The sequence below is a fragment of the Mytilus trossulus genome, chromosome 4 (genome assembly GCF_036588685.1).
Source record: "Mytilus trossulus isolate FHL-02 chromosome 4, PNRI_Mtr1.1.1.hap1, whole genome shotgun sequence".
In the NCBI taxonomy this organism is placed as follows: domain Eukaryota; kingdom Metazoa; phylum Mollusca; class Bivalvia; order Mytilida; family Mytilidae; genus Mytilus; species Mytilus trossulus.
The window spans coordinates 60,491,424-60,510,529 of record NC_086376.1 but is presented as its reverse complement, the minus strand read 5'-3'; the positions used below and the strand labels follow the sequence as shown (position 1 = coordinate 60,510,529).

Sequence of the window (19,106 nt, the reverse complement as noted above, 5' to 3'; positions counted from 1 at the left end):
ATTTAGAGGTCAACTAACGACTAAAAACATATAGTTATAATATATTTAAAGCTCTAAATCGGTCTGAGTTAGGAAAAGGCGTGAATATATTTAATTAAGGCTTCATGTGTAAAAAAATGTCTACCATCAAAACTCATCTAATTAATTACAATACATTACATTGTAACTAGGATAGGGAGATGAATTTTTGATGATGTGAAACCAGTGTTTGGAAGTCAGGCTTTTATTTTATTCTGTTAGTTTTTTTTAAATTTCTCTTAGTTTAAAAAATATATATACTGGGGGGGGGAAACCATGACTCATGTTGAACTAAATAAACCCTGTGCAATATATTGGATAATATATGTGGTGAAAAGGAATAATGTTGTGCATTATATAAGGTTAAGTTCGAAAACAACTGTATGTACTTAATGATCAAAATGGTAAGACTTGCTAGACAAGGGAACAAGTGATCAGTATGTTGGAGTTTCTTATTGACACCATGTTTGTTGAATTTGGAGGTAGACTTTTTCAACAAATTGCCGGCATTTCTATAGGAACGAACTATGCGTCTCTCCTTATCGACCTTTTTTTTTTATTTTCATATGAATCAGAATTCCTTCAGACACTTGTCAAAAACAAGAAGATCAAAAAAGGCAAGTTCTTTAATTTCCCATTCAGTCATATTGATGATGTTCCTTCCATTAACAATCCGTACTTTTCTTATTGTGTTCAATAACGTGTTATATTATTCCCATGTTTGTCTTTAAAAACATCACTTTACTGTTTAGTCTGGTTTTAGTGATAGCCAGTAGACGTGACTCTGGACTTATTTATCCCTCATTGTGTTATTGTTCTAATATTTTTTGCATTCTTGTCTTTCATTTTTACTAATGTGTTTTGTCTATATGCCTTTTTTGTGTTTCTTTGATACATATGACGTGACTCTGGATTTATACATCCCGTCATTGTGTGATTGTTCTAGGATAATTTTTGTATTCTTGTGTTTCATTTTTGCTAATGTTCTTTGTCTTTATGCCTTTTTGTGTTCCTTTGATACATATGACGTGACACTGAACTTATACATCCCGTTATTATGTTATTGTGCTATTGTATTTTTGTCTTTCATTTTTTGCTAATATACTTTGTCTATATGTTTTGTGCTGCTTTATTACAAATTTGTTTGTTTTACAGTAAATACGATTATACCACAATGACGACTGCTGTACCCCTATTTTGACCTATTATTTCTGTTTGTTTTGTTCACACATCGTTGTCAATATAAAGGAATTTGATGCGTTTGTCATCCATGTGAGAGATTATGCTACCTGTTTAATCCAGGTTTAATCCAAAATGTCTGTACCAAGTCAGGAATATGACAGTTTAATTTGTTTGATCTTTACCATTTGATCAGGAACTTCATTTTAAACATTTTAAAAATTCACAAACCTACAGGGGATATACGTTTTCTGGTCTTGCACCGACAACTGTATGGTAGGTACTCGTTCGTATAAGTCAAATAAAATAAGACTTGACTGGGTAATCAGACAGTCGGGATCCCAATTTACAAGAGTGAGTGAAAGGGTTCATTATATCGTGTAGAATGCAAAAAGCAATAAGTCATTCACAAAACCAAGTTACATTCAAAAGAATCTGGTAAGTTACAATTAGCATACATTGTTCTGGAGCCTGAGCTTTGCCATTGGTATCGGTAGTGATTAATGATAAAAACTGACTCCTATATTTTTCAAATGTTCTTTAAGGGTAACATCACTATTTTTCGCCCGGCCTGAAAGCAAATCACAAGAAAGTAGTGCGTTTTTAATGTTAAATTATTTGAATATATAGCATATAATTTGGTTTATAATTGTTTCGACAGCTGCATTTTATTGCTTGTTTGAGAAGTTCTTCTCTTAATGATCCATAACGACTTTCGGGTGATTGTTTTTGTTTCTGTGTCTCGTCGAGATTTTATAGCCTAGCAGTCAGATAGCGGTCAGACCATAGGCGTTAAAATAATCATTATTGAAATTATTTTGATAGATAACGCTGTCTTCTTCTTTTGATCAGTTTCGTTAGCAGTTCTTGTCTTACCAAAAATATATGCAAAGTTTAGTTTTTAACTCTTGAATGTTTTTACGGATTACTTAACATTATGGCTTCTCGGAGAAAAAGGAAATCTACAAGTCGGTTTTCTCCGGATTCAATTGAAATCAGCAGACAAGAAAGTGACTGTTCGTCTTGGACAGTTAAGAAGTTCAAGGAAGAACTGACACATATTGGAATAAACATTACTTCAAAATTAAGTAAAACAGTGTTACAACAAATTTATTTTGATAATCTCAAATCAGTTTCCGAACCTGAACAATTGTCAAATGAAGACCAGGAAGTCTCGCCAACTTTACCTAATGTGACCAGTAATTCGTCTAATGAGCTTCCACTTTTGATCGGAAATTTGACAGAAGTTGTTATAGGATTAAGGGATTCAATGAATTCTAACACCAATAGGAATAATTCTAATACTTCTTTATCAGCGGATTTTTCCGGGAATATACAAGATACAAGACGAAATAGATTTCAACAAGCGCACACAGCAGATGAGCATGTGTTTTCATTATACAAATGGTACGGTGTTTCTCCTAGTGAAAGCGATTGCGGGATAAATCCCACCCTTAACACATCTACAGCTACTATTAACGGAGTGCCGTCATCATCTGTTCCTTTTTTGGATATAATTTCACCAGCGCTTAAAAAGCAAATTATTGAAGGTAGGGACGTTAATTTAGCCGGATTACTCATGAAAGATTACGAATCCGTTCAGGCAGCTAGTACTTTACTTACTAGCAGTGGTCTTGAAATTAATTTGCCAGGAAAAAAGGATATCCGGCTACATAGAACACTCACTATTAAAGAGTTCGTTTGCGCTTTTGGCAAATATAAACGCGTCATGTGTAGGGTTTTTCCTCAACGCAATGAAGAATTAGATTGTTACTTAGCTAACATTTTACAAATTGAATCTAGCTACGGTGAAAAATTTTACGAATATCATAAGCTTTTTGCTGCCAAAGCTGCAACTGCACTTCGCGATTTCAAAGTTAAATTTGACTGGGGAGTTAAAGACAATGACATTCTTACGCTTTTAGCACCTCATGCAAGGCCAGAAGTTTGTAGACTTTGTTACGCTATTGATCACGGAACAAATTTTTGTCCTCTTTCTTCTCAATCAGTAGAACGTAGTACTTATCCGAGGAATAGACCATCTTCCGATCGCGTCGATAGGAGGGGCAGAACACGAGTTTTGCACGATGGGAAAGAGGTCTGCAATAACTATAACACGGCAAGGGGGTGTGCCAGACGGGGTTGTTCTTTAACTCATATTTGCAGTTCTTGTTTCGCTTTTCATTCCGCCTTTAACTGCAACAAAGATACTCAAAGGAACAAATCTTCTAGAGGGTCGACTACAATCAACGAAAATACAAAATGACTAGTAACAATTCCTGTTATCGAAAATTCACCTATCAATGTTAACTTGTTACGTGATTTATTGCAAACGCATCCAGATATAAATTTTGTTAATTATCTTTGTAGTGGTATTAACGAGGGTTTTGACACTATGATTAAATGTACTGATTTACCGACACTTGAATGTAAGAATAACTTTTCTGCTCGCTCTCAACCTTTATCTGTGCGGGAACTTATTAACAAAGAATGTGAAAAAGGTTTCTTGTCAGGTCCGTATAAAATTCCACCGTTTAACTATTATCGAGTCAGCCCTTTGGGACTTGCTGTCGGAAAGTACTCCGGGAAAAAGCGTCTTATATTGGATTTATCAGCCCCACATGACGATGATGATAATTGTAGTATTAACGACTTGATCAGTAAGGAAGATTGTTCAATGACGTATGTCAGAATAGATGATGCGATCAAAGTTATACGAAAATTAGGTCGTTTTTCATTGTGTTCAAAGTTCGATATAGAGGCCGCTTTCAACAATTAGGTATAAGAAAGGACCAGTGGCATTTATTTTGCATTAAATGGTGTAAAGAATACTTTTTCTTTAATAGACTAGCGTTTGGTTGTAGAAGCTCGCCAATTATTTTCGATAACTTATCCAGAGCGATTTGTTGGATTGCTACTAATATCTACAAAATTGAATATATATTTCATCTTTTAGACGATTTCTTGACTATAGATAAACCTGATTCTTGCGCAGAGAGAACTATGGCATTAATGACTACTCTTTTTAAAAGACTTAATATTCCACTGGCTAAACACAAGGTTGTAGGCCCTTGTACAGTTATCGAATATTTGGGTATTATACTTGATACGGAAAAGATGGAGACCCGCTTGCCTTTAGATAAAACAAGTCGCATAAGTGAATTTATCAAGAAGTTTTTAAACAGACAATCTTGTACTAAACGTGAACTTCTACAATTGTTAGGGCATTTAAATTTTGCTATGCGGGTTATAATTCCGGGTCTTTCTTTTGTCTCATACCTAATATCTTTATCAACAACTGTCAAGGATCTCAAAGACAAAATATATTTGACCGATGAATGTCGTACCGATTTGCGTTTTTGGTACTCGTTTTTGGTAAACTGGAATGGCATTAATATGTTTTATGATTCTGACTATACTAGTGTTAGGGATATCGAACTATATACAGATGCGGCTTCTACCATTGGTTATGGTGGCTATTTCAAGGGAAAATGGTTTTGTTCTCCTTGGCCGGATGATTTAAATTATCCATGCGAAAAGAAATTTTCCATGGCTTTTCTAGAACTCTATCCTATAGTCGTTGCAGCCATCTTATGGGGTCATTCATGGACAACTAAAAGAATCTTATTTCGATGTGACAATGAAGCCACCGTACATATTGTTAATAAAGGCCGATCCAGATGTTTATTGATAATGAAACTTATGAGAACTCTTACTTTGTATGCCTGTATAAATAATTTTTGTTTTCGCGCCGAACACGTTCCTGGAGTTCAGAATAATATCAGTGACTCTCTTTCTCGTTTACAGCTAGAGCGGTTCAAGATACTTGCACCTTTAGCGGACAAAGTACCTCACAAGTGCCCGCCAGTCTCACGAGTAATGTGGCATTAAAGTCTACAGTATCGGATTTATGGCGACATGTGTTATCAACTAGAACATCTCAGACGTATAAAGTTGGATATCGAGCTTATACTGCTTTTCTGGCTAATAACGGGGTTGTCTGGTTAGGTAAACCTATGCCTCCGATTTCTGAGGATATTTTGATTTATTTTGTCGCACATTGTTACAAAAACTTGAGACTTTTACATACAACCATTAAATTGTATTTATGTGGAATTCGGTTTTATTATATCCAAAGTAACTGTGACCATCCATTTGATTATACAAATGAATCGACACTCCTTAGACTCAATATGATAATGCGCGCCATCAAACGTATACAAGGAGAGCATAATTCAAAACCACGTCTTCCTATTACTTTTCAGGTACTTGGGAGAATTTGCAATTCTCTTAGAGCAGGTGTTTTCTCTACCTTTACTGATTGTATGTTAGAAACGGCCTGTACAGTAGCCTTTTTTGGATTTCTTAGATGTGGTGAATTTACAGTTTCAAAACATTTTGATTCTACTGTAAATCTAAGTGTAACGGATGTTGAGATTCTCGATTCTTATGCTATTTTACACCTTAAAACCTCAAAAATAGATCCTTTTCGTAAAGGTGTCAGTATACAGCTTCACAAATCCGATCATACCATTTGTCCTTTCTCTGCTGTCCAAAAGTATATTGCAATCAGGAAGGGTAGAGAAGCATCTTTTTGTTTTTCAGATCCATTGTTTGTCAAAGAGAATGGTAACGCTTTAGACCGGGACTTTTTCATCAGAAGTCTAAGACATGTACTAGATATTTGTGGGTACAACTCAAGCTTATACAATGGTCATTCCTTTAGAATTGGTGCCAGTACATCGGCAGGATCCGTTAATATTCAAGATCATCTTATCAAAACACTTGGTCGGTGGACATCAGACAGTTATTGTCGTTATATTCGTATTTCCTATGACACTATTCGAAAAGCACAGAAGTCTTTGACATTGTCTAAAAATACCTGAGTGATATTTGATATGTGGACATTATCGAACTTGAATGGATTACCAAGGACAATGAACTTTAATGTGAACTTGTTGACCATTACAGAACTACTATTACTATACTTGTTATGAAGTATTCAGCCATACGAAGAGTTGCTGTTTGTCTTGCGATACACTTGGACTTATATTTGTACGTTTAGCAGAAGAAACAATGTATTTTAACTTTAAGTCTTATCTATATAGTGACAATTATTTGAATTCGAATTTACCGATTTCATAGAATATTCAGCCGTTCGAAGAGTTGCTGTTTTCACCTGATACATGTTGGATTTATATTTCACTGTGTTTACAGAACTTGTGTCATTGAGTTTTTTGCCAAAAAACGCGTATTTCAATTTAGAGCCTGCTTGGAATGTGAAAAGAAACACATGTGAACCTTATAATTTTCTTAATATTTAGCCATGTGACGAGTTGCTGATTTATTTTTCTAGATACATTCAAACTTTACAGTTATGTTTTGTGCATCATATTTGTATATATTCATTTTGTTTCTCTCTCTCTCTCTCTCTAATACTTTTTCAGCACATGCGACTTGAAGGCTCCCTTTATACCCCCTTTTGAATTCCACCTCACTTAAAATCTTACCACTTGGGGGATTTCTCAGCTCATATATTTATTTTAATATAATTTTTCATATAATCTGAGCAATGGCCATTCATTGCATTTTTTATCACTGGTCAGTCTTTTAAATGACAATTTTTTATCCCCCAAGTTCTATCAACTTACAACTCACATTTCATTAGTTATACTACAGTTGATAGGACAAGTCACGTCGAATTTCCTGTCAACCACTGTTTCGCAAGCATCAATAGTTCGCGCAAACTACGCTTTACAACAGCTCAGGATTCAGGGAATTCGACGGGAAAATATTTTCATAATTAGCAAAAATATTTTCAAAATTAGCTGAGATGATTTCCCAAGAGCAATACTTATATAATTTTATTTTTTGTAATAAATTTATATATCTTTTATATTTGTCAGTTTTTCTCTGTTGAAATGTATTCGTTTCAGTCAGGCATTTTGTCTCTGTTATAGCACCACCAGCCACTTAATTACAGACTTGGTACAGGTCATTAAGGTCAATTACAAGTGTATACCAGTTGTAACCTACAGACGGTAATCAATGAGTCCTTAACTATGTCACAACGTAGTTATTTATAGTATACCTTCATGGAGAAACTTTGTGGTATAAACACAAAACAGTCTCTACGCACGAGTGTAACTTTCTAAATATGTAGAATATTTACGTATTTTTTTATATCAAATGAAAGCTGAATAAATGGTGATCATTGTAAAACACTTTTTTACTTAGAATTTTGGATATTTAAAAAACTGCACCAAATTTTGAAAAGAGGGTACATTTTGCCTGTTTATCAGATCTGAAGTACCTCTTTTGGTATATCCGAAGTTCCGGTATCCAGTTCTTTCTTATATACCATTAAAGGTATGTCGATTTTTTCAGTACTAGATAACATAAAGAATTGACATGCAATGAATGTCCCTTTATTTGGACTTAAAATAAAAGAGCCGTATCTGCTTGAAATTGAGAAATTTAACATAGAAAGCAATGAGACTTCCTTAAACCAGTGTCCTTCAAGAAACATTTGATATCATTCCTATACTACTTCATGTAATAATTGTCATAATCATTCGATCGGTTTAGTTCAGGTCGTGAGCTGACACGTCCTAGACTGTTAGTAGTCTTTTGTTAATGTATGTTGATTATTGTTAATTTGCTTAGTTTCTTCTGTTATATATTCTAAGATAGTATTCGTACTTCTTTTACACTGTGTTTTACTGTGCATATTGCTGTGGTTTTGTTTATTCCACATTGGCTAGATGTGTAGGGAGGTTAAATATCTCACAAGACATGTTTAACCCCGACCATTTATGCGTCTGTCTCAAGTCATGAACATCTTCCCTTTGTTAGTCTTGTGTATTTTATTAAACTTATATATTACCTAGTTTAGTCGGGCGTTCATTTAACTGAACTAGTATAAGTTATTGTCAGGAGAAAGCTGAATGCTTACGATCGAAAGCGGGATTTAATCCCTGCGTTGAAGACCCATTTGAAGCCTTTGGCTGTTTCCTGTTAGGATTGTTTACTCTTTAACACATTCCCCCTTTCCATTCTGTATTCTATTTAAAGGGATACTTTCCTGAAATTACTATATATCTTTCCCATGCCTTAAAGGGGACACATATAAATCACTTGATAGATATGTTTCTGTTTTAAAGGGAAATCTTTCTGAAACACTTGATATCGTACCTATGCTTGTAACAGAAACATTTTCAGAATCACTTGATAAGGGTCTAAACTTTTGGAGGGATACTTGTCTAAAAAAAACATTTTCTCTTTCATATATATGCGATTTAAAGATGAACCTTCCTGGACCACTTGATGGAATTATTATGCTTTATTGGGATATTTTTCTGAAACCCTTGAAATTTTAATCCTATCAATTAGAAATAAAGGCAACAAAAGATTACCGCTGTTTAAAACACTTGATATCATTCGTGTGTTTGGAAGGAGACATTTATAGATCACTTGATATAAGTACTATGTTTTAAAGAGGTTTTTTTTGGAAACCCTTGAATGGTGAATTTTATAATTTGATATCAAGTCTAATATTTTTTACAAGTAGCATGCGATTTCATATTACCCAATGATAAAGATATGTTCCGAATTGACAGATTTTTTATAATTCATACAATATATTAGTAGAACGATTGGATCTAACGTGAGAGGTGTTATGCATAACAGTCCAGGCTTTTAACTTTCATTTGGTATAAGTAGAAAAACAAAAAGTTTATCTATGACAATGACCAGTTCAGAAGATAGAAAAAACATGGCGTACTTATGCTGAATGTAATAACCTTTTGCAATATGTGGATGGAGAATAACTTTGTACCACACAAGGTGTATGTCCTAAAATAACTATTTTCTTACACAAAACGGTAATCATTGCATAGGGACAGTGAAATATTACATAAAGGTAAACAGAACTTCATCCAAAAAAGACAAACATATGCTAGGGCAAAAAAATGACAAATTAATGCCAAAGAACCGCAAAATAACAATTGACAGTTAAAAACACATTTACAAAAATTACAAACCTAAAGGGGATACACGTTTTCCGGTCTTTCTACGAAAACTGTATGGTAGGTATTCAATAAGAGATGAGTTGTGTGTATACGTGAAACAAGCTGTCAGATTTATTAATCAGTCAATGCAGCAATAGTCTTGGCTTGTGCCAAAATAAGATTTGACTGTGAAATCATACAGACGGGATCCCAATTGACAAGAGTGAATGAAAGAGTACAGTAAGGGTACATTTAGTCATTTAATATGCGAAAAGCAAAAAGCAAGAAATCCTTTAAAAAATCCCAGTTACATTCCAAAAACTCTGTCTACACTTAGCATACATAGTCCCTGAGTTCGAACTTCGGCATTGGTATCGTTAGTAATAACTAATTTAAAAAATGCGGGTTTTTTCTCCTATGTACTATGTCCTTCTTGAAACATTTGTTATCATGTCTACAATTCCTCATATAATAGTACATGATAATCTTTCGATCCGATTAATTGATGTCTGGAGCTGGCATGTCCGTAACAGTTCCTGTTAGAACCCTTTTGTTAATCTATGTTGGTCATTGTAATTTTTTTCATCTTTCTGCTGTTACATATTCAAACAACGAACTCGTACTTTTTAAAACTTAGTTTAACTATGCATATTGCTGTGTTTTTTTTGTTTATTTTACATTGGCTAGAGATATAAATGAGGTTTGAGATCTCGCGAGACATGTGCAATATATCTTGCACATAGGAGACACCCTTATAAATTTCGAAAAAGAGCAGTTTAATGCCGCTACAAGGCAGCACTCGCAGTTGTAATTACTTGTTTCCCAATCAACCATAAATCAATATGTTTAAACTAACCCCGCCGCATGTATGCGCCTATCTCAATTCACGAGACAATGAGACAACTCTCCATCCAAGTCACAATAACAGTTATAGGCCAATGTAAGGCCTTCATCACGGAACCTTGGCTCACACCGAACAATTATCATGCTTTAAAGAGACTTTAAGGAAACACTTGCATGATGAATTATATAATTGGATATCAAGTCTAATATGTTTTGCAAGCAACATGCAATATGCATATTACCCAATGAGATATAAAGATTTAATATTTATAACAAGCAACATGTAATATAAAAATAACACATTAATGTATCTTTAATTATGTCATTTACATTTTTCCTCACATCAAACAGATCAAAGACATACTGGATTTAATCATCTAAGTCCCTCCAAAATACAGTTACTGTTGATGTAGCTGCTTTGAACACTTTGTTTTTCCCTTCTTGATTTTTTAATTTGCGAAACGTTATTGTGTTATTCACTTAGTGTTTTTTTAGTTGTAAACTTGTAAAGTAGTTTCTCATGGATGGATGTACTTGTGCTTTTTCAACGGACTAAACTGACGTGAAGCAAAGTATCCATTTCAAAATATTTTTTTGTTTGACCCTAATGGGACATAACTCGTTTCTTTTTGCGGTAGAGTAGAGAACACTACCAGAAGACAGAAGTTTTCTGTTCAAAGAACAAACTAGCGCTTATCTTATTTTACAACATATATATTATGAACAATTGTGTTGATACAAATGACTCTTCTTCACTAGAGTGGTTTGCTTCATTATAATAGCTAATTCTCTACCTTATAAATCTTTCATTTAATGACTGTCATAGATCAATAGTGTAGGAAGGTGCCTTTAGGTCTAACACCATAATTATGTCAAATATTGACTAAGTTCATCTTTGGCATATAATCGTTGAATTACATATACTAAGGGTTAATTCTATACAATAAGCTGAAAGTAACTAATGCGGCTATCTAACAGACATTTAAACAAACTCAAAGTAATATACAATTTTAAAGCAACTAGATTAATTATTTCTTAAAGCTATCGTAGATTTCAGACAATGGCAAGGACGATTGTAGGAAATTAATGTCGACGATACTCCCAGAAAATGACCGGTTGACTTATTCCTATTCACATTTTCTAGCAAAAGTTTGAAACAAATGCTTTTTGGAATTTCGGTATATTGTTGATGATGAAATGTTATTCAGAAGTTATGTTTGGTGTTAAAGTTGGTACTTTATGGCGATTCTTAGCGTTTTGATCTTTCCTTTTTATTTCTTGGTATGTTTTTCTCATGGCAAAGTTGACTTTAAGAATGATTTTGAAAAAGTCAACATACGACAAAAAGACGATTTCAATTCAGTCTGTTTTGAATTTCCATTTTTTCAGTAAGCTTACTCAATATGACGAATATATCTCCAAACTTGTATCTTTCTATGCTACTCGTGTTCTTGGTGGTGGGGGTAGTAACAACTTATAAATTAAGGAATGTATCTTCCTCATGCAAAGCTCTGATTCCATTCACGGATTTGGCTATACTTTTTGGACTTTTTGGATTATAGCTCCTGATCTTTTATACAAGCTTTGGATTTCAAATATTTTGGCCCCCAGGATCATTGAAGAGACAGGTATTGTCAAAATGAGCATCTGGTGCAGGAAATTTGGTACCGTTTATGTTATTATTATCATTTAACTATAGTCCTATACCGAACTTTTTCGTGTAATACCGTTATGAAACTGTTGATATGTATAACCTTTCTATAGGATGTTGACAACTATATTTTGTAATTATAACCTCGCCAAGAATTAATATGACTCAGCCATAAAAGAAATTGCAATTAATTTCAAATAAGTGCCCTTAAATTATTAATGATATCACAACAAGTGAAATTTTGCAATTAAAATCTGATTTAGTACTGGTTATAACGTGTCATTCCAATCATCCAATGCACTTATTGTTGTTTTATTACAAGTTGTATAATTCTAGCCTTTGATCGAATATGATAGAAAGGAACGTTTTCCGGATAGAATTTCTGCTAATGACTTTTCAAATAAATTGTAATGTAGTTATAATTATACAAATGAAATGTCAGCAGTTTCGAATCAGACATTATGTGAAATGGTCACTGAACAATAAACATTCAGTTGAGGGTAATAGGTCCGAACAGTTGGACCAACATGCACAGAAACACGTATAGTTGCTTGTGTACTTCAATCATATCTATTTATCAGTGTTGTATCATGTATGGCAAATACAAAATACTTTTTTCATAAGGAAGCAAAACCGAATGACGATGTTTCATAGTTAGGGTATCTTTGTCTTAGACCATTCATTTTCAAACAGGCAAAGATCAAGTACACATGTGTCTTGAATTGAATTTTAATGTTTATCTTAAACATATATGATTGATTGATTGTTGCTAACTTATATTGGTAAATATTTCATGCATAGTGAGAAAAAGAAAGCAATAAACCAAGTAGTTAGGTCGTGCAAAGTAGGGTGAAAAACAGGGTGTTCGACTGTCACTAGAAGACCGGAGTATAGGCTTATGTGCAAATATTTAGTCATCCTATGAACCACTCAATGAGATTTGTCAAATTGTGTGTTTACGTGCAGTGTGTGTGAACGAGGATGATCGGATCGGCCATTGCTGCTTTTCAAGTCATCCTGCTCAGTAAAACGAGTGTTGCTGTTTGATGGAAACGTGTCTAGTGATGACTTGTATACCCTAGCTGTCTCTTTAGATTAAAAAACAATTGTGACACGGTCACAGATTGATATATGCATAAATATTTTAAAAAGAAAAATCACAAAAATACTGAACTCAAAGGAGATTCCAATCGGAAAGTCCATAATTACATGCCAAAATCAAATGACTAAACACATCAAACACAAAAAAACACAAGGAATGGACAAGAACTGACATATTTCTGACTTTGTTCACGCATTTTCAAATTTAGAAAATGGTGGATTAAACCTATCTGTTTTTTAAGCGCTATTTAAACCTCTCACTTAAACGATATGATATATTACTTTTAAATACAATGCAATGCAATATTGTTTTTGTAATTCAGTTGACAGAGTTTTACCTCCTGTATAACTAGAATTATGTCATCTGTACAGATTATGACAATGATTTTTTAATCTGGAAATGCCAAATTGCGTAATTCGAAATCTTCGGCCAAGGCTTTTCCAATAGATAGTCAAATTTGATAGATACCTTGTTCCATAAAGACATTTTATTTTCAGGAATTAGTCACTGGTTTAAACAAACAAAACGAAGAAACACGTTCAATATAGTCGTCACATTTACTCTGTACTTTTCTTATTCGATTATCACAGCACCTCGCGTTTTCATGCACCAACATTGTATAAAGAACACCGTTTATATATTAGTATGATTGAATGAAGTATTCGACCATTGGCAATGTTGTGGGTGTCAGATTACAGAATCAACCTCAAGTCAAGTCAACACTTCTGATATTTGTGGCTCAATCTTCGATCTTTGATATTAGTGAACAGTTTTGTTTGAATGGAACAAATTACTCTGTTGCCAGTTGTCTAGAATTGAGAGAAAATTGACTTTACATGACACTGTTCTCTTGATTACTTTCGGAAACGACCCTATCAAAGTTGATTTCTAGACAACCATGTTCTATAAAGTTTCTGATTACTAAAGTAACCAGAGACAGAGAATACAACTACGGCAAACATAATTGTGCATTGAATAATTCAACTCATTTCTCTCTTCCTCTTTGACAAAAAGGTTCCAATTACGACATTTATATCAATTTTAGCTGGAGAACTGTATCTTAATGGTCTTTCTTCTTCTAGAGATCTGACCAATTACTGACATCTATATATTGTCTGGTTATTATATTATTGTTTGTCTGGATGGTATATTATTGTTCTCATCTTAGTCAATGGATCTAAATTGAGAGAATAACAAGTTTATTTGTATTTCAAATATACACATAATTTACTCTGATGATGATTGGGCGGTGATTTGTAATTTTGGAATTCAGAAAATAGGAGAAACTTCAAACGAACCGTTAGTTATAAAATGCTACAAACACGAAACTTTCTTATTATATATCAAAATTATATCAAGTCTGATGTCACTGATCTTTTCTTTGATTTCATCATTCGAGATATCTATTTTTGTCATATTTCCGTACATGTGAACGAGTCAAGGAGCTCTTCGTGTGTTTCAAATACTATTTTAACTATTTTAACTAGAATGCAGTTGGAACATACCAAAGTGATAAAGTGTTTCAATAGAAATAGAAGTCAATATTTGTAAAATTTTAATTTAATAATCTTCAACAAAATACATTTTGTGATATGTTGAATAGATTTTTTATTTTGACAGGTAGGGTTTACAAATGGACTAGTGATTCTACATCATGTTGATACGCTTTACTTTTATTATACATTGCACAAGGTCATATGTTTCTCATACAGTGTATGACGTCTAAAAAGACTAAATCTGTAGGATGTATACCAACTGATACTTAATCCAGTAGATGCGTACTGATTGATACTGTAATCTAGCAGAACATAATTTATTTATATGTTGAAATTGGCTTTGAACTAGCTTTCAGTAACTGTATGTTCTCGTAAAGCGGTTCTTTGTGTCTATTGTTTGTAATTCAATGGTTGCTGTCATATTCAATTCAGTACTTGTTCTTCGTTACTATAGATATTTCAAATAGATATAGGAAGATGTGGTGTGAGTGCCAATGAGACAACTCTCCATCCAAATAACAATTTAAAAAGTAAACCATTATAGGTTAAAGTACGGCCTTCAACACGGAGCCTTGGCTCACACCGAACAACAAGCTATAAAGGGCCCCAAAATTACTAGTGTAAAACCATTCAAACGGGAAAACCAACGGTCTAATCTATATAAACAAAACGAGAAACACGTATATATTACATAAACAAACGACAACTACTGTACATCAGATTCCTGACTTAGGACAGGTGCAAACATTTGCAGCGGGATTAAACGTTTTAATGGATCGTATACGAAATGTTGCTGCTTACATCGATGGAACAGAGGAAGATGATATAAAAGTAGGTGGATGACCAATTGTCCAAACTTAAAGATGATGGTTAATCTTGAATTGCCATATCTACTCTCTTTTAGTCATATTTTAAAGTATGGTTGTGGATTGTTAAAGGCCGCGCCATGCTCTAAAAGTGTTTCTAGTTATGGGATTAGTATATAACATTTCATCAATTTAGTGAGCGTTGAAATGTTGCTTGGTCTCATATTTTTTTTTAAAGATTTGAAAACTGGCCGTTAAAATGATAATTCTTCATTCAGCTCTAGAAGCTTTGCTGCTAGTTTTCTTTCCTATCAATATTAGATAGTTATTACTTTTCATCTCTAAATACCTTTTAGCTATCTAAGTAGTTGTGTGTCTCTTTAAAGCATACCAAAAACACTTTTGATATATGCTATCTATGTGCCTTTTTTGTGTTTCTTTGTTACATACGACGTTGCACTGTACTTATACATCCTGGCATTGTGTGAATATGCTAATGGTAATTTTTTGTTTACATATTTGTTGGTTTTAATAGTGATTTTAACACAATGTTGACTGCTTTACCCCTATTTTTGAAATTTTTACCTATTATGTATGTTTGTTTTGTTCACACATCGTTGTCAATATAGTGGAATTTTATGCGACTGTCATACAAGTGAGAGGTTTAGCTAGCTATACATACAGGTTTTGTCCACTATTTTCTACATAAGGAAATGCCTGTACAAAGTCAGGAATATGACAATTGTTGTCCAGTTGTTCGATGTGTTTAAACTTTTGATTTTGCCATTTGATAAGGGACTTTCAGTTTTGAATTTTCCTTTGAGTTTAGTTTGTTTATGAGTTTACTTTATATAATCCTCCCGAGTCCACAAACATTTCAAATAAGTTTCAAAAGAAACCAATTAAATTATCGATAGGTTTTTCAGTTTTACAACAATAAGAAATAAAAATGGGCAAACATAGCTCAAAAGTGAATCATAAAAAAACAATTGTGCACTTTGTTTGACAAAAATAATAACAATTTTACAGAGATACACTTTACATTATTGATATAACAGAATAACTGCAATGTACGATATAAATTTTCTTACAGAAGTGTGATTTTATCTGAAATATGTTTCGGTCAATTCTTTTATTACTAGAATCCAATATAATAAATGATTACAGAGTCTTGTCCCGGTTATAAATCGTTTGTTCGGATCGTTCATTCTGATGACTGTCGTGGTATTTATCAAGATGCCCTCAGGTCTAACAGATATTATCTAAGTACTACTTAGGATACGGTCAGCATTTGGTAATAAACAATGGTCATTATTGGCCTTATATTTATGGTAATATTGCAACGATCGACAAATTTAAGAGTTGATATTAGGACAAATTAAATAGCTGTCTAAATAACCGACTCACGATAAGATCTAATAACATGTTTGATTGTTTCTGTTTCTATTGGTTCGGGTAATTATTGTCTCTGTCAGTCTGTAAAACAGGTTATCTAGCTTAACTGTAAAATATGCCATGATTCTTATTCTGTTATTTTTTATTTTTTTTTACATATTTATCATTATAATGCGGCTTTCTGAATGAAATTAAAAAAAACAAGTTTATACAGATAAATTGATTGATTGATTGAATTTAATGTCAAACTTTAACATGAACCCTACATAGTACTTGACCAACATGCTGGATTGCAAGATTTGGAAATTAATTAAACAGTCATATCTTATCGAATTAATTCCATAGTTAGTTTATAGAGAATAATATATCTTATTGTTTTTTTCGACGTAACTATAACTCTATCATATAGAAATTTTTAGTGCGTGTAAGTAAAACCTCTTTGTGTATTTCCAGATAAAAAAAAACGAGATCTTATAACTTGGCGTTATGTTTGTTGACTTCAAACTGGTGGATTACAATCTATCCGTTTAATTCAACACAGCACAATGTGTAATTACTTAAGATTCTTGCGGTGTTTGTGTCATTTAGTACAGTTTATATTCCCCCAATCTTTAAAGTTGTATGTAACTAGTTTTAATTCTTGTGTTTGTATAACTTATCAAATAAATATGTAAGAGAGATATTCAGAATGCAAAAATCCTTGGGACATAAATTCTGTACCAACTAAGTACAAAGATATGTATGATTGATGCTTTTCAGAACAGAACATACGACAATAACCTCCCATTAAAGTCTTCTTTAGTCTGAAGTATTGGTGGGTTTTTTTTTGCTACAGTATTAAGAAAAACGATACCACACACGTTCCTGGTATTTTATTTACTGTGCCGTGCAGATTCTTGTACATTCAGTGGTAAATTCCGCTCGCATATGCATATTATCAATTTTGTTCAACGTCTACCACTTCGAGTAGAGCTGTCACAGGCTGATCACTTAGGGTGGTTCTGATAGACATAGATTATGGAAACGGGAAATGTTTTAAAGAGACAACCCGACCAAAGAAATTTCTTATGAAAGCGTTTTTTTTAAATTTCTTGCTGTTAATTGTGACCATTGTTAATTTTGTATCTGTACATCTGATAATTTCATAGGATTTAGTCGAACGAAATATTTGTCCTATTAATGATTCATAAAAGCATTCGATCGTTGTTATCATACTTTTGGAGGTAATCCCGAGCGCTATAATAACTGTAATGAATATACAATTACTGAACCTCACCCGGAGGTTTAATAGATCATAGGTTATGTTTTGTTCATTTTGATTTGAATATCGTCATTATATGGTGTACTGATTTCGCAGGTTAAGAAAATGTTCGAACTTCTACTGACCGTGTGATACGGTGCTTTTTGTCCGCAATTCGCTTTTTGTCCGCTTTTGCTTTTTGTCCAATAATTTTGCTTTTTGTCCGAATCTTTTGCTTTTTGTCCGTTGCTTTTTGTCCGTTTTGCCTTTTGTCCGATTATTTTGCTTTTTGTCCGAAACTTTTGCTTTTTGTCCGTTGCTTTTTGTCCGTTTTGCCTTTTGTCCGATTATTTTGCTTTTTGTCCGAAACTTTTGCTTTTTGTCCGTTGCTTTTTGTCCGTTTTGCTTTTTATCCGATAATTTTGCTTTATGTCCGATATAAAATGTGTATGTTTTTGGCAGGTTTCATTTTGAACTTCAAAATACCATGTCCTTTTAGGAGTTAAATACAGACAATATTCACATTATAAATGATTTGTACATGAAATTTCATGTCTTTTACAATATATCGCGTTACCTCTAAAATGGCTCGAAGCACTAATATCCTAGACCCGTAGGTGTTGGTCAACAGAGGGCAAGGGGAATACTCTTGTATATCCCTAAGTCTAAAAAAACAACTATTGAAAGCTGGCTAAACTAAGACATACTCCAAGTAGGCCATTATACCAGAAGTAGAGGTAGTCAAACCCTTATAAATGGCTTATAGCACTTATGTCCTGGATCTACACGAGTTTATCAGCAACGAATTAAAAGGGGCATGAGTTTCGCCGGTATATCACGAAGTAAAAATACACCTCATTATTGCCAGCTCTTCAAACTAAGAGATTCTCCAAGTTGGCCATTATACCAGAGGTATAGGTAGGCAGTGCCTCTTAAATGGTCCATGGGCCATGGCACTTACGCCCTCGACCCGTACGAGTTGGTCAGAAGAGGGTAAGGGGAATACTCTAGTATATCTCACAGTCCACCAAAAATAGTGACGGCTGCCCAAACTAAGACATTTTTAGGTGCGCCCTTATACTAGATGTTGGAGTAGTCATTCTCTTAAAAATGGCTCATAGCACTTATGCTATAGACCCGAACGAGTTTGTCAACAATGAGTTAAAAGGGGGATGAATTACCCCGGTATATAACGAAGTTGAAATAAACTGTTGCCCGCTGGCTAAACAAAGAAATTTCAGGCACATACATAAATAATGTGGCGAGGTTAAAGTCTTTTACACTAGAAATATTTTAGATCTTGTTATATAGACTAATTCTTATTCATTCTCGTCGTAAGTTAGTCTTTCATCCTCAAACGTGTGAGC

At 33.6% G+C, this 19,106-nt stretch overlaps 1 protein-coding gene across 1 annotated transcript; it reads left to right on the top strand.

The window, feature by feature from the left end:
• Positions 1–1,811: 1,811 nt before the first annotated feature.
• Positions 1,812–6,083, top strand: LOC134716712 (uncharacterized). Its single transcript, XM_063579716.1, has 2 exons — positions 1,812–2,747; positions 5,005–6,083. Exons 1-2 carry the CDS (start codon positions 2,135–2,137, stop codon positions 6,081–6,083), a joined length of 1,692 nt encoding a protein of 563 aa, XP_063435786.1. The 5' UTR covers positions 1,812–2,134.
• The last annotated feature ends 13,023 nt before the right edge of the window (positions 6,084–19,106 follow it).